Source organism: Fukomys damarensis, unplaced genomic scaffold (genome assembly GCF_012274545.1).
Source record: "Fukomys damarensis isolate Sample0158 unplaced genomic scaffold, DMR_v1.0_HiC HiC_scaffold_24, whole genome shotgun sequence".
NCBI lineage: Eukaryota > Metazoa > Chordata > Mammalia > Rodentia > Bathyergidae > Fukomys > Fukomys damarensis.
In genome coordinates, this window is record NW_022900936.1 from 53,479,414 (window position 1) to 53,501,335 (window position 21,922).

General features: G+C 36.4%; 1 protein-coding gene across 1 annotated transcript in view; it reads right to left on the bottom strand.

Annotated features, from left to right (window-relative positions):
* Morc1 (MORC family CW-type zinc finger 1) overlaps window positions 1-21,922 on the bottom strand; it is a 193,912-nt gene that overhangs the window by 54,051 nt on the left and 117,939 nt on the right. Inside the window, exons 18-19 of the mRNA XM_010630190.2 lie at window positions 5,938-6,003; window positions 3,763-4,011 (exon numbers count right to left, since the gene is read on the bottom strand). Coding sequence (XP_010628492.1) covers window positions 3,763-4,011; window positions 5,938-6,003 — 315 coding nt within the window. The remainder of the gene's footprint in view (window positions 1-3,762; window positions 4,012-5,937; window positions 6,004-21,922) is intronic.

Below are 21,922 nucleotides of genomic sequence, written 5' to 3' on the forward strand. Positions count from 1 at the left end.
CATATATTGACTGAAATAAATTTACAGAGGGCAATGAGAGAAAATCCAAAGAAATTAAAAAGTGTGGACAGAGAACAACAGACATATTATTTTTACTAGGAACCTTTTCTTGTTTGGGAAATGAGAAAGTTGTTTCAGATAAAGTGGAGCCTTCCGAAAAAAGCAAAGTTGTGATTTAAAAAAACCAATTCTCTAGGAAGAACAATAAATTCATTACTTGCTTGTATCAGTATAACCGTGTTACAGAAAAAGTAAAATATTAGCTAATTCTAGGCCCATTTTTATCAAGCTTTTGAGGCATAAGGTAAGATTTACTCAGAGCATATATACCTTCCCAATTCCAGTTATTTGGGCTATTATTAAAATTAGTGACATTTGCACTTCCTCTGCCTGGTAGTGGTAATGCCTAGTACATTTAGTGAGCAGAAAGTTAGAAATTTATTGTAAATAATCCTCAAGTAATCCAAAGTTGTTTCAACTGCAGTTTAAAACCTGATAAGATTAATATTTCCAGTGCTTTAAAGACTTTCACGGACTCCTGATCTGTCCACCTAACTTCTAGATATTCATATAGCAAATCTTCTGAAGTGAAATGAGCTTACCTTCCCAAAAGTCCCCAAGAGTTGCAGCTTGCTTCCATTGTATCTTGCTTCTGCTAATCAGTATGTTCAAATCCGGTTTTTATCCTCTTCAATGTTCTAAGAGCATTCCTCTTACTGTTAAGCTAAGTCAAAGAATGTGGCCTTTGGTTGGTTGACTTGAGTGATTGACACTGGCTGATCGAGTAGCCTCTCCAGACAATGGTCTTTTGGACCACCTCTCTTTACACCACTGTTTTCCCCTCTTGGTTTTAATGATATCATGAATTCCTGGTTTCTCCCCATACTGCAAGGGCAATTCTTCCACAATTCTCTGTGTATGCCTATCCTCCAACTTTGAGGTTTCTCTAGTCTTTTTTTTTCTTACCTTGAAACCCCCTCATAATCAGAGAAGCAAATTTCTCACAAATTTATCTCCTATTTAACCCTCAAGTCTGGAATCCAGATTCATATATGAAATATCTTATTTGTCCTCACAAGTTTCAAACTATGCAAGCTGAATTCATGATCCTCTCCATGTCCAGCACTTTGTAGTACTGCCTATTTCAATGGATAAAAATCTTTCACCATCCCACCAAGTGCAAGAGCTACATTTGTGCTTATTCTTGCCATATCCCTCAGCTTCACCCTGTAGACCCAATATATCACCAAGCCAGGGCAGTTTGACAGTCTCTATCACCATCATCCTAAGCCACGCTATTTCTCCATTAGACCATTTTAATAGTCCCCAACTGTTCAGCTCATATTGCTGCATGATAAGCATGACTCCTAAGCAAAATACAATGGAATCAATACCCAGCCAGGAGGACTCTTAAACACCTCCATCTGTTGCATCCTGGTATTGGACTTACCAAAGGAAACAAAATGCTGGCAAACACTGGGTACAGCAACAGTGCTTTACTTATAATGAAAGAGAGCAAAATCAGCTTCCAAGGGTGGTGCATCACTCCTCCTCAGCAGCAGGTACCCCAGTAGCCAACACACAGAAAACTATTTATGAGCATCCCTCTCTGGTCACAGTAAATGGAACTCTCCTCCCCGAGGAAGACAAATATAGTAGTGGTATTGAACAGATGCCATATGATGCTTACACTATACAGAACAAAGATGCATACATTGAGTTTGCTACAAAAAATAATATTCCCAAACAATTAGATAAGCCCAGCACAGTCCTTGTGGGTTCTTTATCTCTTGGTATAAAAATGTCCCAGACTCAAAATTCATTCTTATGTAGCCAAGTAGGGATCAAAATAGTGTTTGCTTTTCTCAACAACTCTGCTCTCTACTAACCTTTCCTCCAAATGCAACCAGAGCAATCTTTGCTAAAGGAAAATATGTGATTGCACTACTCCCCTGCATGAAGCTTGCCAATGGATTCCCATTTCTTTTAGGATAGTTGTGAAACCTTTTCTTGGTGTCTGTAGGACCTGGATGGTTTGGATTGCCCTCTCCACATCTCACAACAAGACTCTTTCAATCTCTCTGTCCTGCCGCTTCCTGTTTCAATACTTGGTATTCATTCTTGTCTTTCTCTTCAGCAAGTGTGGTTCATATTCCTTGAAAATGTTGTTCTTTTACTGAGCTAATCCTACAAGCTTAGAGACCTTTTTTTCCTGAAAAAAATGTCCCCTTCTTATCAGACATAGTCAAATCCCTCATTATAAGAATTTTTACTATTCTATTATAAAAACTGCCCAAATAGCCAGGCACAGTGGTCTAAAATGTGGTATTTTAACACTTGTATACATCCTCAATTTCTCAGTCTATTACATGTTTTAAGAGTATCCAATGTACATACAGAATAAGCCAACAAATCCCGAATCCTAAAATTGAATAGTTAATGAGTTCTAGAATTCAAGGTTACAGATATAACAATATACCTATAAAGTGATTTTTATATTACAACCATGTAGTACTTTGAATACAGCAAGGGTTAAATAAATATATGCTAATTACATGAACTTGTGCATTTAAGGATAACACAATTTACAGAAGCCAAAAAAAAAAATCTGTGGATAGTAAACAGATTTGGTTTGGCTCATACAGTCTGAAGAAAATGTTGAAGTAAAAATTTCAAAATTCTAATGAAATAGATTTAAAATATTTTAAGAGGCTAATCTGTTGAAAAATGGAATGAGAAAAGGCTTCATCAGAGGTAAAGATGTTCACTACAGATTTTCAAAAGGTCTACACATTTGCCAAAGATATTACAAAAGGAAGTGTAAGAAATTTCTAGAAAGTAACTCTTGTTCAAAATAGTTCATTGTCACCCACCAAGGAACAACACAGGTAGAAGCTCAGTAGATATTTGTGGATCAAATGAGTTCATATTGCTTTGAGAACCTATGGTGATTAATTTGAATATTTTCCATGGTGGCCCATATTTATCCCCCAAGAGTGAATTGAATTTGTGGAAACCACTGAAAGGCATTAGAAGCTAAGCTTGATGAATAAGGTAGATAGACTAAATAATAAATTTTGGCTTGTAAGTGATATAAAATGGAAGTGGGTGAGATAATACTTGTAATTATTCAGCACTCACCCTGGCCTAGGGCACAACCACTCAGTTGTAGGTATTAGTAACTGAATCTAAGAGTACATTCTCAAAAAGGAACTAAATAATGATAACATTATAAGAATTCATGTGTTACAATTCTTTTAAAAATGCATTTGGATGCAAACAAACTTTGGAATGGTCCATTTGTTGAAAGCAACTTTAATACTGATTGTATATTGATATTATGTGCCATTTTCTCAGAACCTTGATTACAGGAGTAACAATCTATATAGCTAAGAACTTTTTCTATAAAGCACTGAATGCAAAAAAATCTAAAGACTGAAAGTCTGTCCTGTATGAATATTTCTCTCTTAAATACAGACTTAAAATCCTTTTGCTATCTGGGCCTTCTTTGGGAGACTTTCACTGGGTTGAGTTTTTCAGGCACTGTGCTGATATCAGCAATCAGAGTTTTAACCAAAATGGAGAATACCGGGGTGGGGGGATCGAAATTGGGACCCTGTCCTGAAAATACAGATTGCAATGTATATCCTATAATTAGAGTGCTTTAAAAATGTAAAAAAAGAAGCAAAACCTTTATAAAATGCTGTTTCCAGAACAATGAATTATTATACATTTTGTGAATAAGCACAAAGAGGAGAATACCTGGGATATCTCTGCTGGTTTGACGTTTCTTGGAAAAGCTGCGGCAGTTCTCTGCTCTTGCAGTTTCATTTTTTTCTGCATAGACTTCTTTATAATTTTAGTTTCTGAAATGAATTCCACATCAGAATCTGCACCATCTGCATTTCTTTTCTGGCTTCCTTGGCTAAGCGAGAGCTCAAAGGATGAAAGTGATGCATGCCTCAAGTTATCACCTGAAGGAGGCCTGATTTTTCGAGTTTGGGGATTTTCCTTAAAGAGTAAAAAAACATGTTTTTATTGTTTGGTAGCTGGGTCATTTATAGTGGATAATCATTTCCCTCATAACATTATACTAGATGATATTTCTTACTACTAATAAATAGTTTAAAAGTCAAGCCAGGCGTGGTTGGTACACAGCTGTAATCTGAGAACTCTGGGAGGCCAAGTCAGGAAGATGGAAAGTTAGAACCCACCTTGGGCAACTTAGTGACTTAGTGTGACCCTGTCACAAAACTGAAAATTAAAAATAGGGCTGGAGCTGTAGTTCAGTGCCAAGGCCTTGGGTTCAATCCCTAGTATTATAAAAAAAATAAAAATCAAAAGTTTAGAAAGTCATTTTAGCAAATGTATAATAACGGTTCATTAAGAGTTTGATTCAGGGTCAGGGATTTTAGCTCAGTGGTTCTGGAGCCTGCCTCGCAAGTGCAAGGATCCAAAAAAAAAAAAAAGTTTGATTCAGAAATAGCTGCAGAGCTGGGTTCAGTCAAAAATCCAATTTTGAGGGTGAAGAAGAAGATCCCAAACTGAAAACATACTGTGCATCCTGACTTCCTCCCAACACAGGTTTACTTGCCTTCGACTCTCTTGTGCACACAAGGCTGTCTCCCGAACCCCTACCCCAGTCCACATCCTGCTTTCTGCCCTTTGATGGCTGCTGCTTCCTCTGATAAGGACACATTTGCTAAGAGAACTATAAAACATGGGTCTGCTTTCTAAGAAACTAAAAATAACTGGCAGAAGGAGACACCTTTAGGGTACAGCATGAGCGACGCTCAGGAACTCCTAAGTATGTTGTGATCCACCACTGCCCTAAGGTCTGCTGGTCAGCAAACCCTCTCCCCTCAAGGCAGAGGGCTTAGGCTTTTGGCTCCTGTTGTCCTTCATATAAACAACCGTCATTTTGGTAAAGTCATGCTACTCAGTGGACACTAGTTTGCTTATGTGTAGCCAGAATCTCAATACATGAGGTTATATTATTATTTTAGGGGCTTTTTGAAACACATTTATAACCTATTTCTCAGGGAAATTCACTTATATGTGATTCTTACAGCTTTCCACTCCAGGAGAATCCCTTTGCTGGTCTTACTGTCAGACTCTGTGATAATTTAGTATAAATAAAATGGGTAAACCCTGCAGCTGATTCTGCAATTTAATATAGAGTGGTCACAAATAAATTCCTATAAAAGGGGGAGTTGGCTTCAACTTATTACTGAGTGTATGAGTCCCTGATTCTTTGATATCCCACCAGAAGAGGCAAATAAAGAAAACACAAACTAAAAAGACACCTACTAGTTAAAGTGAATAGTTAAGAAATTCACTAAAGAAATAAAATATATTATGTATATCTATCTATCTAAAGGTTAACTAGAGCTTATGAATCCATTATCTGCCTGTTAAGACATATAAATAATTAAAATTTAAATAGTTTCCCACACATTTGTGTGTGTGGCTGATATGACCAAGAGACTTTAAGTCTTCACAACTATTCTCTTTTAAAGTAGTTCTAAGGTTCAAAAGGGTCTCTACATTTTGAATTTTAGATAATAACAGACATTTTAAAATATCTTATATTGCTGGGGATTTGGCTCAGTGGTTCCTCTGCCTGTCTCACAAGCACAAGGACCAGTAACCCCCCCAAAAGAAATCTTATATGTCATTTATCAACATGAGAAACAATGTAGGAATTACATATACAACACATTTATAGGTAAATATAAATCCACAGACTGCATTAATATCTCGCAGAAAATTATGGAAATAAATACAGTAAGATGTTTTAAACAGCCATCACTTCCAGGCAATGAGATAACGGAAACTTCTGAACCTCACAACCCATGGCAATGCCTCGCCCTCGATGTCATCACACTGACATGGAAATGTGACACAATTGGCTCCATCCTACACTGATTTACTCACCTTACACTCTGAAACAGAGCAGGTAGAAATGAACTCAGTGATCCTGCCCGTTGGTATCAACTGCAACTTTGATAGAAAAAAAAATCATTAAGGTAAATGTAATAAAAATAATTTTCAAGTGGCACATTATAGTGATTTGGTGTTCTTCATTTCTTAAATAAGAATCAAGACAGCACCCTGCACCCATCTCTGTTTAGATACCATGACAATGTTGAGATTAACAGTGAGTTGGCAGCCCCAGACATGCCAATGGTTTTAACTAATGGTTAGTTAAAGATCAGATCATTCAGATCAGGTGTCAGTTCTGAGCAGCTTCAGGGCACTGCTGTTTCAAACACTGTCTGGGTCTTGCCTCCACAGCCTTCCTTTCTCCTCTGTCAAGAGCCCTGCTCTCCACCTACTGGGCTCAGGCTCTGCAGTGAATCTTGACCTGCAGCAGCAGTTCTGCTGGGCTCAGAACTACAGACCTGAACTTTAAAAGCCTGAGGGGGACAGAGGAGCAGGTAAGCAGTAGGAGAACCTCTGGTAGCCCCCCCCCCTTCAGCCCAGCCTAGCAGAGCAGCCCAGCAGCACAGGTGTCAACACAGTTGGGTCCATGCCCCACCCCCTCCAGTGAACAAGAGAAAGAGAGCTTCTCTGAGGCTCCTAGATGAAAATTGAAGCCCACTGGAAAAGTGAAGAAAATCTCTGTGATAAAGGCATACCACACTACAAGGGACCAGCACCCCACATGGGAACCTGGTCCAACTGCAGAGGAAAGACAGCTGGAACCTGCAGTAGAACCTTGCAGAGTTCAACCCAGCAGGAGGTCAGATATCTCAATTTGGACCTTGCAGCCAGAACTCAGCCTGAACCTCAGGGGACAGCTGCTGGCTTGCTGAGACTAATTAACTAAGATCTGCACATTCCTGCCCATGATGCCTTGCTGTGTCAACAGAGACATGCCCTGAAGGAGGACCTTTATTTCTATTTGTATTTTTTTTTTATTTTCAAAGTAATATTTTTCTCTTATCTTTAATCATTTAAAAATTTTTATCTTTTTCTTTTCTCAATTTTTCCCTTTTTTTCTGTTCTCTCTCTCTCTCTCTCTCTCTCTCTCTCTCCCTCTCCCTCTACACCTTGATCTTCATTTCACTCCCTTTTTCTTCCTGTTCTATCTTAATACAGATTTATATTTTCTTTTCCTTTACTTCTCTTTTTCTTTCTCTCATTGCCATTAGTTTTAAAAGAAAGTAATTATAGTCTGTAGCCTTCCTTTGGCTGTTCGTTAGTTCTGTTCTTGTGTATATTTTGTTCTGTCTTCCTCCTCTTCTCTTCAACAGCTTCCTAGAGTTTAGGTGATCTTCCTGTGTCCTACGACCTTACTTCTAACCTTTCTCTATCCTATCTATCCCTCCCTCCCCAACTCCTTCTAAATCCCCATCCTGAAGGGTAAAGTTGCTATATTGAAGAGTTTATTTAATATAAACATGTTATGGGCTAGTACTCGATTTTGATTTAATTCACACAGTTAAAGATGATAGATTAATAACTACCAAAATTGTCATTTTCTAAGCTGTGCTTAATGCTATTGTGTTGCTGATTGTATCACTTGGGCTAAGTGTTGTGATACATCTAATGATTTGTCCTTCCTGGTATAATGAAAATGAGATTGCCTCAGAGTCACTAGAGACTCAAAACCTAAAGACTAGCTGTATCTGGAAGATCAAAGTATTAATCCAGGAATTAAACCAAGGACAGTACCAACAACAAAAATAGAAATGAGAAGACATTTAAACAAGGCACAAAAAAGACTTCCACCTCACCAAACGTAAACTCTGGGAGAAATGAGGTGGAAAAGACTTACAGTCAACCGTCTGGACACCCTGAACTTATAGCACAGGAAGTAACAAAACAGATAAATTAGGCTCTAGAAAAATTCAAAACAGAAATAATTTCCCAGATAACCACAGAGATGGTGAGAAGAATGAAAGACATGATTAGAGACCCTAGAACAGAAACAGATCAGAAAAATAGATAAGCTTGGGACCATGATAGAAACCATGAATGCTCAGGGTAGGAAAGAAAGGGAAACCTTGAAGCCCAACATAGGAAAGAAATGGAATCCATGAAACACATTCAAACAGATATCCAGATTAAAAACTTGATAGAAAGCATTCGCAATTTGAAGACAGAATTTCAGATATAGAAGATAGGATTGCAGTCAGTGACCATGAAGAGAGATCTCTTAAAAAACAGTAAGGGATCATGAGACATACATCCAACAACTCTTAGATGATGCAAGGAAGAATAATATAATATTGATAGGAATCCATGAAGTAGCAGGAGAAACTACAAATGGCATTAAAAAAACAACTGTTCGCAGAATTAATGACAGAAAATTTACCAAACTGAGGGGAAGAATTTGACATACAGATAATTGAGGCATAGAGGGTTCCAACTAGCCATGATAAAAAAAACAATCCACACATAGACATATAATAATCAAGATCCCAGAAACCCAACAGAAGAACAAAATACTATAAGCAGTTAGAGAAAAGAAACAAATCACATGCAAAGGAAAGCCCATCAGAATCACAGCACACTTTTCAACACAAACCCGTCAATCAAGGAGAGCCCAGAGTGAGGTATTTCAAGTTCTAAAAGAAAATAATCTCCAACGTAGACTGATGTATCCTGCAAAACTATCTTTCAAAACTGAGGGGAAAATAAGATACTTCCACAACAAAGAACACCTGAGAAATTTCATGAACACCAAATTGGCACTCCAAACACTTCTAAACAATATCCTGGAAAAAGAAAATGAAAGGCACAACTCCATAAGGGCCAACAAAGCAAATATAACAGGCAAGGCAAGAAATTAAAGGGAGAGAGGAAAATAAAAATAAAAGAACCAAGAATAGGAAAATAACATAACAATGAAAAGTCAACACATAGCAGTTATAACCATCAATGTTAATGGCCTCAATTCACCAATCAAAAGAAACAGGCTAGCAGAATGGATTAAGAAGCAAAATCCAACAGTATGTTATATACAAAAAAACCCACTTAATCCACAAAGAAATTCATAGACTGAGAGTAAAAGGATGGAAAACAGTTCTCCATGCAATAGGAGCCCAGAAAAAAGAGGGGGTAGCTATCTTATTTGCAGACAGAGTAGATTTCAAACCAAAACTAATTAAGAGACAAAGAAGGCCACTACATCCTTGTAAAGGGGACAATACAAGAGAAGAAATGACAATCATAAATATATATATGCACCAAATACTAATGCCCCCAACTATACAAAACAAATATTAATGGATATGAAAAATGAAATAAGCACCAATACAGTTGTAGTGGGGGACCTCAATACCCCACTGACACAAATAGACAGATCACCTAAACAAAAAAATCAACAATGAAATAACAAAACTGAACCAAGCTTTTGAACAAATGAACTTAGTAGATGTCTACAATGTTTCACCCCACAAAATCAGAATATACATTCTTTTTGGATGCACATGGGTCATTCTTCAAAATAGACCACATGCTAGCTCACAGAACATGCTTAAGTAAATGCAAAGGAATTGAAGTTATCCCCTGTATATTATCAGACCATAGTGCAATTAAGCTGGAGATCAATAGCACAAAAAACTGCAAGAACTTCACAAACACATGGAAATTAAATAACAACCCACTGAACAACCCTTGGGTCACAGAGGAATTAAAGAAGAAATTAGACAGTTTCTACAATTAAACAATAATGCCAATACAACATACAGGAATCTATGGGATACAATGAAAGCAGTTCTATGAAAGAAATTCATAGCAGTGATGCCCACACTAGGAAAACAGAGCAATCTCAAATAAACAACATAATGCTTAACCTTAAGCTCCTAGAAAAAGAAGAGCAAAACAAACTGAAAGCTCATGAAAGGGAGAAAATTGTGAAGATCAGAGCAGAAATTAATGGAATGGAGACTAAGAGAATGATACCAAAAACAAAATCAATAAATCGAAGAGTTGGTTTTCTGAAAGAATAAAATTGACAAACCCTTAGCCAACCCTTTCAAAAAAATGAAAGAAAAGGCTCAGTTCCATGCAATCAGGAATGCAAACGGTGAAGTCACAACAGATCCACCAGAAATCCAGAAGATCTTCAATACCTACTTTGAAAACCTGTACTCTAATAAAATGGAAAATACAGAAGAAATGGACAGATACCTCGATACATATGAACTTCCAAAGTTGAACAAAAAAGATATAAAAAGTCTAAATACCCCAATTCCATTCAGTGGAATTGAAAATATAATTAAAACATTGCCAACAAAGAAAATCCCAGGTCCTGATGGTTTCAGTGCTGAATTCTACAAAACTCTTAGCGAAGAACTATTGCCACTACTCTTTAAATTCTTCAATGAAATTGAAAAGGAAGCAGTACTTCCAAATTCATTCCTGGAAGCAAGTATTACTTTGATTCCAAAACCAGGGAAAAACCAAACCAAAAAACAGAACTACAGGTCAATCTTCCTAATGAACATAGATGCAAAATCTTCAACAAGATACTGGCAAACAGAATGCAGAAGATCATCAAAAACATCACACACTCTAACCAAGTTGGATTTATCCCAGGGATGCAAGGACAGTTCAACATACATACATCAATAAATGTAATACACTATATTTGCAGAGTCAAGGACAAAAATCATATGATCACCTCAATAGATGCAGAAAAATCATTTGACAAAATTCAACACCCATTCAAGATAAAAACCCTACAGAAAATTGGAATAGATGATCTTTATCTGAACCTGATGAAGGCTGTCTATGAAAAATGAACAGCCAATATCATACTAAATGGTCAAAAACTGAAAACCTTCACACTAAAACCAGGAACAATGCAAGGATTTATATTATCAGCACTCCTGTTCAACGTAGTTCTACAAACATTAGCCAGAGCAATTAGATAAGAGAAAGAAATAAAAGGAATAAAGATAGGAAAGGAAGAAGTTAAACTGTCACTATTTGTTGATGATATGATACTCTACATAGAAAACCAAAAAAACTCTGCCAAAAGACTTCTAGACTTAATTGACAGATTGAGTAGAGTTGCTGGATACAAGGTCAACACTTAAAACTCAATAGCCTTCTTGTACACAAATAACAGACTCACTGAGAGAGAAATTAGGGAAATGATTCCTTTCACAATAACATCCAAAGAATGAAATATTTAGGAATCAATCTAGTGAAGGAGACAAAAGACCTCTATGCAGAAAACTACAGCACCCTGAAAAAAAAGAGAGTGATGAAGATATACGAAAATAGAAAGAAATCCCTTGCTCCTGGGTAGGAAGAATTAACATAGTGAAAATGGCCATATTTCCAAAACTACTATACGGATTCAGTGCAATTCCAACTGAAATCCCAAGAGTGTATTTCACAAAACTTGAGAAAACAATCCAAAATTCATTTGGAACCAGAAGAGCCATGACATGGGGTATCACAATTCCCAATTTGAAACTATACTACAAAACCACTGTGATTAATGGAATAGATTAGAAAATTCAGAAACAACATCAGATATACTCAGCTACCTATCTCATCTTTGACAAAGGAGCCAACCATCCTCACTGGAGGAAAGATAGCCTCTTCAATAAATGGTTCTGGAAAAACTGGATTTCAACCAGCCAAAGATTAAAACTAGATCCCTATTTTTCACCATTCTCTAAACTAAAGTCCAAGTGGATTAAAGATTTAACCATCAAAACCGAAACACTAAACTTACTGGAAAATAAATTAGGTACAACTCTCAAAGACATTGGCATACGAAAAGACTTTATGAACAAATCTTCAGCAGCATGAGAACTTGCACAAAGAATCAACAACTGGGATCTCATTGTATTAAAAAGTTTTTGCAGTGTGACAGAAACTACCAAGAGAGCTGAGAGACAGCCTACAATGTGGGAAAAAAATTTTACCAGCTACTCCTCAAAGGGCTCTTATCTAGAATATATAAAGAACTCAAAAAAAATCAGACCCCCCCCCCAAATACAAGGACCAAATTTTTAAAAATGGGCATCTGAGATGAGCGGACATTTTTCAGACAAACAAGTAAAAGCAGAAAATAAATATATGAAAAAATGTTTGACATCACTAGTCATTCGAGAGATGCAGATGAGAGCAACCCTGAGATTCCACCTCACCTCACAAAGCATGGCTGCTATCAAGAAATCAACCAATAACAAATGTTGGCGGGGCTGTCGGGGAGAAAGGAACCCTTCTCCATAGTTGGTGGGAGTGCAGACTAGTGCAACCACTATGGAAATCAATATGGAGATACTTCAAAGAACTGGGATTAGAGGTCCCATTTGACCCAGCCATCCCTCTGCTGGGTATCTTTCCAAACAAACTAAAAGAATCCTACCGCAGTAATATATGCTCACTCATGTTTATAGCAGCACAGTTTGTAATAGCTATAGCTTGGAAACAACCCAAATGCCCACCAACTGGAGACCGGATAAAAAAGATGTGGTTTTTCTATAAAATGGAGTACTACTCACAGCCATAAAGAATGAGAAACTAGAAACATTTATAGCTAAAGGGATGCACAGTGAGGCTATACTCTTAAGTGAAATAAATAGGACATACTTGACTAAATAACGAACAGTTTCTCTGGTATGAAAAACAAAAGGTGTAAATAAGGTTCAAATGGTAAAATTGATAGTGTGAAACAGGAGGAAAATGGCTAAAGGAGAAGAGGAAAGGGGAGGGGAAGGGAAATAAGGGGAAAGAAGAAATGTGAAAAAAGGAAAAAATGGAAACAAAGTCTTTGTAAATAGGGAAGGATAAAGGGGTGAGTGGAGGGCAGGGGTATGGGGAAAAATAAGAACCAAGATCTTTCATGTAAAGGTACAAGATCCCAATGATAAATGTACATGTATTGTTTGCTTTAAATGTACCAATAAATCTAATGGGGAAAAAAAGCCTGAGGGAAACTGACTCTGTTTGCCAAATACTGAGATTCTGTCTTAGCTGCAGCATACAGGGACACCCAGTACTGTAAGACACATCTATGGACAAGCAGAACAGCTGTTCTCTCTGAAAAAAGGAGCTTCTGGTAAGCTACATGACCCTACAATGATCCGATGGTTAAGGAAACACACAGAAGACAGTTTAGGAGTAGTGCAAGCCCTGCCCTCTGAGCCAGTTAGCTGTCTTCTTGCGCCTCCTTTTTGGCATGCCATGTCCCTTTACTGTGCAACAGACTCCATGGTGGTATCTGGCTCCAGATTTTCTAGGACAGAGGATGCACCTTGCCCTTGCAAGTACCCTACCAGGGCTCCAACCTATTATGAAAATTTTTCTGATGCAGTTTTCCTACACAGGTTTTGAAATGGTGTGTTTTTCTGTGTTCTGATACTCCTTATACCTGCAGGTGCTGTGGAGGTAACCCTTCCAAAACTGAATTATTTCACCTCCACACCTGGTTCACCACCTGAACCAAGCCTTCCTCAGGCAATCTCTCCCAAACACAGAGGCATCCGTGCCAGAGGCCTCACATATTTTTCACTCACTCTCCTCTACTTAATCAGCAGACACTCTGTGAAATTCACTTACACCTTTCATGCATTCAAAATTTTTCACTGGCTTCAAGTCACTACTCCTTTTAAAGGCCTTTATCATCACTCGCATGGACTACTTCCTATTATCTCTTGCTTCCAGTTCAGCAAGTTCTCTAGACCCACATCACAACCACTTTCTGCACCATAGTATTCCTTTCATTAAAACAAAGAAGAGGAGAAAGGAAGGAGAGGGATATTCTTGGATGTGAGTCATTAAAATAACCTAAAAGGCCTTTTTTTAAAAAAAACTTTTATGCTATGTCCTTACAATCTGAAATTCTAAATTAATTGTTCTGAAATTTTAATTTAACATTCCCCAAGAGGTTTTAATGTGCAGTGAGGATGGAGACACAGAAGCCTAGACAGACAGCATCATTTCTGTGTAGTGAGCACACAGAATAGCACACAGACAATCGACTCAGGGTCACCTAACAGCACCGAGGGTGAGGTGCAAACTCTCTCCAGCCTTCAGACTTCATCTTTCTAAGTGCCTCTCCTAAGCAGCTTCGCATGCCCTCTGCCACCTCCATGTTGCCCTCATGCACTTAATGCCCTGTCCTGTATACTTGGCCTACTCTCCTGCTGTCAGGCCTTTGGAGAACCCTTATCTGGAGCCTGGAACGTCCCTTCCAATCTTGTCTACTTTCCAAATCCCTCCTCCAAGTCTTAGTTCACAAGTTATTCCTCCAAAAGGCCTCCTTCAGGTCCCCAAGAGAGAATTCACTGTTCTTCTCCTGTGCTCTGATGACACTGTTTCTTTTGAGATGTTTATACTGACAATATTCACAGGAGACAACACCCACCTTTAAAGCACTTTAAAAAGAAATCTTTTTACCATGGCATTATCCGTGTGTCCAGGTCATATCCCACTAACAAGTAACCACTGCTATCCTTTTCTGGTTTATCTCTCCTGAGATTATTTATATATCATATACAAGCACATATACACATAAAGTTGCCCACTCACTGTGCTAAGGAAAAATGGTAGCATATTCTGCAGTCTACATCTGCTTTCTCCTTTGAAGATATATCCCAGATTCTTTCTTTCAGTAAAAGCACTTTATTCCTTTCTATCGCTGTATTACATTCCAGTGCTCTTTACAGAAATGTATTCATCCAGATCTGTTAATAGACATTTAGATCTTTCCAATCTTTTACCATATAAACAATTTTGCAGGGACTAACCTCATAAATAAATAATTTCACATTAGGATGAGTATGGCTACACAATAATTTTCTAAAAGTTAAATTTCTGGATCAAAAGTATTATGCTGTTGTAATTGTGATAGAGAGTACTCGATTTTCTTGACTAAGTTTTAGGTGACCTAGCATACGGTCATTGTTGTGACTTCCAAGAGATCTAAAAAAAATTATATTATTTTAAAAGTAGAGAGTTTGCTATATATCAATTATATATATACATTACTCATTTCTATCACTGATTATTTATGACTGCCTGGGCTAAAAGCAAATTACAGTCTCCTATTATAAGCCTGACTGTGTTTCTTCCCATGTATCTCTCCTGGGTTTTGCATGATGGAATGTCACACTATACTACTGATGTGAGATCTTTCTAACTGACGGTCTTCATTGTAACTAAAGCTTTTAACCTAATGCTTCTTTGAATTGTTTTATGTTTCCACCTTGAACTTCAATTTTTCTGATACTAGGCTGGGCTCCTATTTTCTTTGTGCAGACATACCTGAAATAACACTTTAGACCTGCATTATCATTTTAGACATGTGTGTCATGTACACAGTACAGGATTTGTAATTGCTTAGTGATACAAACTGAAGTTTCTTTTAAATCTGTGATTAAATTCAAGCCATTTACATTTATGAACAGGCACATTTGTCATTAGTCATACTAAACTAATTTTATTTTAAGAATTAAATTTTATTTCTTTATTTATTTAATTCTTAAAATTTTATTTTAAGAATTTCAAATTCTTTATTCTTGGTGATATTTGCAATACTGGGGATTGTACCCAGGACTTCCACACTGAGCTACAACCCAAACCTTTTACTTTTTTATTTTGAAACAGAGTCTTGGTAATTTGTTAAGTTGCCCAGGCTGGGCTCAAATTTGCAATCTTCCTATATCATCCTCCTAGAGTACCGGGATAGCAGGCGAGTGCCACCATGCCTGGCTGATCCATTGTATTTTCCTTTTTTTTCTCCTGTGGCTATATTCTTTTCTTCCACTACTGTATCTGGTATGTATCAATAATATGGTCTTCCCCAGTGTTGACATGTACTAAAAAATATGCTTAAATGATACCTCTTGATCTCCTATGACAGTCAGGCAAATAGTAAACTATGTTTCACCTTTCATTTTTTGACTTTCCTTTTTGCTGGGTGAATTATTTCTACATTTAATTCAATAATTAATGCCACGTCTCTGTCTCATTTGTATTGCTAAGCCCAGTACTGTGCTGTAGAATTCTCAGGTATCGTCTGCTGGTTAGTTTGATCTCTGGGAGTTTTCTCAGAAAGAGATCAGGAGAAAATATTGCCAGAGGTTTGTGTTTTTGTTTTTTGTTGGGTTTTTTTTTTTTTCCTACTTTAAAAACTATTTATCTGAGGCCTGGCTTAGTGGCAAACAGCTATAATCCCAGCACAGCAGAGGCTAAGGAAGGAGTATTTCTGTGAGTTCAAGGCCAGCCTAAGCTAATTAGTGAGTTCAAGTCCAGCTGGAACTACAAAGTAAGACCCTGTTCAAAAAAAAAGAAACAAAAAACAAACATATATATATATATATATATATATATATATATATATATCCATAGATCTCTCTCTCTACACACACACACACACACACATGCATAGATTTTTCAACTGAAAAATAGTTTGATGAATATGGAAGTTTAGCTTGCAACCCCTTTTCATGAGGATCTTGTGGCTCTTCATATCACTAGGAGCTGGTGTTTTGGGGTGTGTTGGACAGAGAAATCTGCAGCCAAATTAAATTGTTTTGTCTCCATAAGGGACTTGATCTTTATGCTTGTTGGTCAAAGAAATCTGTATTTATCTCTACAATTTTGTATCTTTACTAAAATATCCTCTGTAGTTGGCAATTCTGTGACATTTTTCCCTAACTTGAATTATAGCAATTTCAAATACGTAGCTTCGTTTTATTTTCATTAAATGTGTTCCTGATTCACATTTTTAAAATATACTCCTCCATTACTGTTGTCTTTAGATTTTCCACTTATGCAAATATTATACCTCCTTTTCCTACTTCTATTACCATTTGTTTGTAATTATAAGCAATTCTTTCCTAATTTCTATTCATTTCATTTGCTATTCCACATTTCCCCTCTATATCAGAAAGCAGCAAACTTTTTCTATAAAAGGGTAGATGTTAAAAACTTTATAGACTTCACAGGCCACATATAGTTGCTGTTATGTATTCTTCCATTTCTCTTTTGCCATCTAAAAATGTAAAAATTATTTTTAGCCAAAGATCATATCTGGTAGCCTGCATTGAGCTCAGAGTTAATAGTTTGTTAATAGTTTCCTCAATATCCTATGTTTTACCAAAGTAACAATTTGCCTTTGTTATTTCCAAATCTGTGATTTCATTTCTTTGTCACATTTATTTCCTGAATTCTGCTAAATCACACTTCAGAGATTTCAGGTATTTTATCATCTCCTGCTGTCTCAGAATCTCTTCAAAAATTCCTGTATTTCTATTTCTGGATCTTCCTTCACAAAAATGGCTTACTAAAATTTTTTAATGTATAGAAGTGTATATATACTTTTTCTCATCTCTACGGACATTTTTCTAATTTACAGCTTAACTGGGATAAAACTGTCAAACAGAAAACTGGGTATATTTCAAGTGTACAATTTGATAAATGTCACACATATGACATTGGCTTATCTGTATAACTGATCTACAGACAACCACTGACTTGCTTACTTTCAGCATAGATACATTTTCTATAATTTTATATTAATTGAAATTTTATAACAGTCAATCTTTTTGTCTAGCTTCTTTATATAGGAAGAATTATTTTGGAATTCATCTGGTTGCTATGTGAATCAAAAATTCATTCCTTTTTATTGCTAAGTCATTTTCCACTGAATGACATCCTACATTGTGTCGTTTCATCTACTAATGGTCATCTGGATAGCTTCTGAATTTTGGCTAGTAGGAACAAAGAATTTCAGCACTCAAGTACAAGTGTTTGTGTAAACATAAGCTTGCATGTCTCTTGTGTAGTCCCTGGACATTACCTAGCATGTAATGTCTCGATCACGTGGTAGCTATCTGTTTAACTTTCTAAAAAACTGCCAAACTGCTTTCCAAAGTCATTTTACCGTTTTACATTTCAATAGCTTTTCCATATTCTAGACAACTCAGCATGAACAACCATTTTAATTGTATTCATGAGAGTGTAGAGTAGTGCCTCACCGTGGTTATAATTTGCACTTCTTCAATGATCAATGACACCTTTTATCACTATACCTTTTGATGCAGTATTCAAATGTCTGTTCTTACACTGTAGTGTCTGTTTTTTATTAGAGATTATAAAATCATTATATATTCCACATAGAAGTCCACTGGCAGATGAGATTTTGCAAATGTTTCCTCCTCCTGTGTGACTTGCCTTCAAGTTCTTAACTGTTCTTTTAAGTAGTTTTTTATTTTGATGAAGTAATTTTAAAGGTTTTTTACTGCTCTTGTGTCATATTGAAGAAACATATACCAAACCTGAGAACACAAAAATTCCTTCTTGAATTTTCTTCTAGAAGGTTTATACTTATCTTTTACATTGAGGTCCACGATCCATTTTAAAACTATTTTTGTACATGGCATGAGATGACTCAAGGCTGATTATTTTTAGAGACATATTACTACCTAAATATTTTAATGCCATTTGTTGATAAGACTATTCTTTTTCCCACTTGAATGTTGTAGTCTCTTTGTTGAGCATCAATTAATCCTATAAGTGTGCAGATCTATTTCCAAATTCTGCTGTTCCACTGTTCTAGTTTTCTCTTGTTATACCAATAATTACTGCACCAATAGTTGTACCAAAAATTACTGTACTGTACCAATAATTACTGAACCTTCATAATGAGTATTAAAACAAGGTAATATCAGACCTTCAACTCTGGTTTTAGAAATTATTTTGGTTTTCTTAAATCCTTTACATTCCATATAGATTTCAGAGTAATGATTCCACTTCTACCAAATAACTTGCTTAAAGATGGAGGTTGGTTTAGAACTACAGGCCAGGTGGAGAGAATTGTTATTTAGGGAATACCGAGTCTTCAAATCCATGACATAGGAAATCTCTCCATTTATTTAATTTCTGGCTGTGTTTTGTTGTTTTCAGCACATAGATCTTGCACATCTTTTGTCAAATTTATTTCTAAGTATTTAATACATTTTAATGTTATTGGAAATGGTGTTTTCCAGATTTCAATTTACAATTGTTTACTGCACATATATAAAATGTTTATATTTTAATATTAATATTTTCTTATTAATATTATATCTTGAATGTTTGTTGACTAAACTCATTTCATTAGTTCTAGACATTTTTCACCTAGAACCCCTTGAACAATGTTAAACTGAAGGGGAAACAGTGAGCCTCATTGCCCCATTCCTGACCTTAAGAAAAAAATATTTAGTCTTTCACCGATAAGTGTGATTTTTGCTGTAAATTATGTAGACTCTATTATGCAGTGGGAGTTCTTTCTTAATCATAATTTTCAAAGAATTTTTATTAGGAATGGCTATCATTGTTTCTTCAGCATCTATATTTTGCTGGAATCTTCTTCCCTTTCTCTTATGCTATATATATATATTTTGGTACTCGGGATAGAACTCGCAAACCTGCACTTGTGAGGCAGGTGGTGGAACCACTAAGCTAAATCCCTGGCCCTCTTATGCTGTATTTTTATGTGTTATATATTTTAAGTTATCTTATTCAAATTTTATTGGACATTTTTTCTTAGTGTATCTTGTTTAGGTGCTGTATTTATTGATTTTTAAAAACACATCACTATTTAAAAGTTTTTTCCTAACTAGTTTTTTGCCCGAGCTTTCTGTAGAAAGGACGATTCCAGGTAAGTTCTTTTTCAGAAGTAAAGCCTCTTTTTGTCTCAGCTCTACAAAAACACTGCTTCTGCAAATTCAACTTGAGCACTTTCACATACACAACACATCTTGTACTTCTGTGAATCAAAGTTGGTCTAGTGTGTTCTGTTGCCTGCTGGCTGTGCTTTCCCATTTCTAGATGTGTGCTTCTTCAGTAAGAGTATTTTGTGCTTTTCCTTTTGATGTGCTATTTCAGGGCTCTCTCTTCAGTTTCTCTCCCTTCCTCCTGTGGAGCTTCTGTATCACTCTGACTGCTTTCAGCAGCCCGGAGAAATCTCTTTGGTCTGTGTCTCCAAGGTTGCCAGAAATTTCAATGTTTTCAATTTTTTATCCTAGATTTTCCCTCATGCCTTAGATTTTTCAGAAGAACAAGGAAATGCTAAGTGTTTAAGTGATATTCATACTCCATAACACTTTGCCTACATTCCTTTATCATTATTTATATCAAACTGTCTTATAGTTGCATGTCAGCAATGTGTTTATCTCAGTAGATTGTGCATTCGAAATCCATTCTTTTTATCTGGCCTACCTAGCACAATGTTCAGAGTGCTATATATGCTCAATAAAATATTGATGATTGACAGGATAAACTAAGAGCCTATTGCTCATCTTTTCACAGTTGAAAGATGACCACAAACCTACTCAGCATTGATCATGTGAGTATTTCTTTACTTTCTTTTGGGTATTAGGACACATTTCAGAAGCTTTGTATTGTGCCAGTGAATACTATCTCCAGTGTCTACATCACTCTGGGATGAGTTGTGTTTATTATATAGCAAAATGGATTGAGCCCAGCCTGGTAATTCCTAGAAATGATTTGGGTTTACCATAGTTTAATGGTAACTTACAGGTATTTTTTGCTGTATAGTTTTATTCTGATGGTGTTTGATCTGAACTACTAACCACATCATTAAAGTTGTGAGTAAAAATTTTATGAGTTCTGAACATTTTCCTCTTTCATTTTAACTTTGAGTTCTTACAAAAGAACTTGAGACACTATGGGAAAAAAATGCAACAAATATTTCTCAAATACATTTTCAGTAGAAATACATTAGTAATTACAGTCACATAAAACATTTTAAGGCAATACAAAAGTCAAAAAGCAGATACTGAAATGACCTTCAATGGTGATATTGTAGTGAATGCAAAAACTCACTTGTAGTTAGAACACAGGAGAAGAAAGAAGCACACGAAGATAGTTGTACAACTTTTCTCGCTTAATTTACCCAGGTTTTACTATAGTCAATGGGATATAATTTCATTATATTTTTATAAAAGGTAGGAACCATGGTAGCCTTAAGAGTGTGGGGTCCTATTCTTTCCACTAATCCAAATTCTGCATCTCCCTCCTTAATTTTAGCCAGGAATGGCTCAATTTCATCAATTTACATCAATATTTTTATATCTTAAAAATTATCCATCTATGAAATCTTTCCTCTTCCTTATAATGTACAATTCTTCTCATTCTGTCAGGATTATCAGCAATGCACTACACAACCATTAAAACTTGTTGTTGCTTGGGTTCTTTTCCTCTCATTTTATCCTAACCCTCTTGACTTGCTACTGGTCCGATTAGGCCTGAGAAAGACAGGCCATCACATCAGCTGTACTCAGCCAAACCCACTCTGATTAGCCTCAGCCTTAGATCCTCAAATCATTGATCACTGATCAGCCTTTGATCAAACAATCATTTTCCATCTACGCTCATAAATTTCAGACCACTGAAATTTGCTTAACCATTGAATCTACACCACACAAATTATGCAAAGTTCTCCTCATCTTCTGGATAATCTTTTCACTTGTTTCTAGTTAGCTTCTGTCCCATCCCCACAAATCTCATTCCAAGTCTTTATCATTACACTCCACACAGCACCTTCTTCGCTGTCATCAGCTGGCAGTGTCACTTCTTTAGAGTAAAGACGACAAAATTAAGGTCATTAAGTGTGTATGTGTGAATATCCTTAACTTCTTTCCCGTAATCTCAGAAGAAAAACATCCTTCCTCTTGATAAAAAAATATGTGTGGTAACTTGCTTTAGTGATAACGGAAATTAAAACTAAGGCAACAGCACGAATTTACAGGAAAAAAAGCTGTAACTGAGATAAAAGAGAAAATGGGAAGCAGTTTCAGCTTGAGGGCAAGGAAAGTGAATGAGGACAGAGCTCTGACAGATCAGATTAGCCCATCAATGAAGAGTGTGGTTAGCCTTAAGACACTGCTGGGGTTGGCTAGGTCGAACAGTTCTCCACTGGGTAATGAGTATGTCT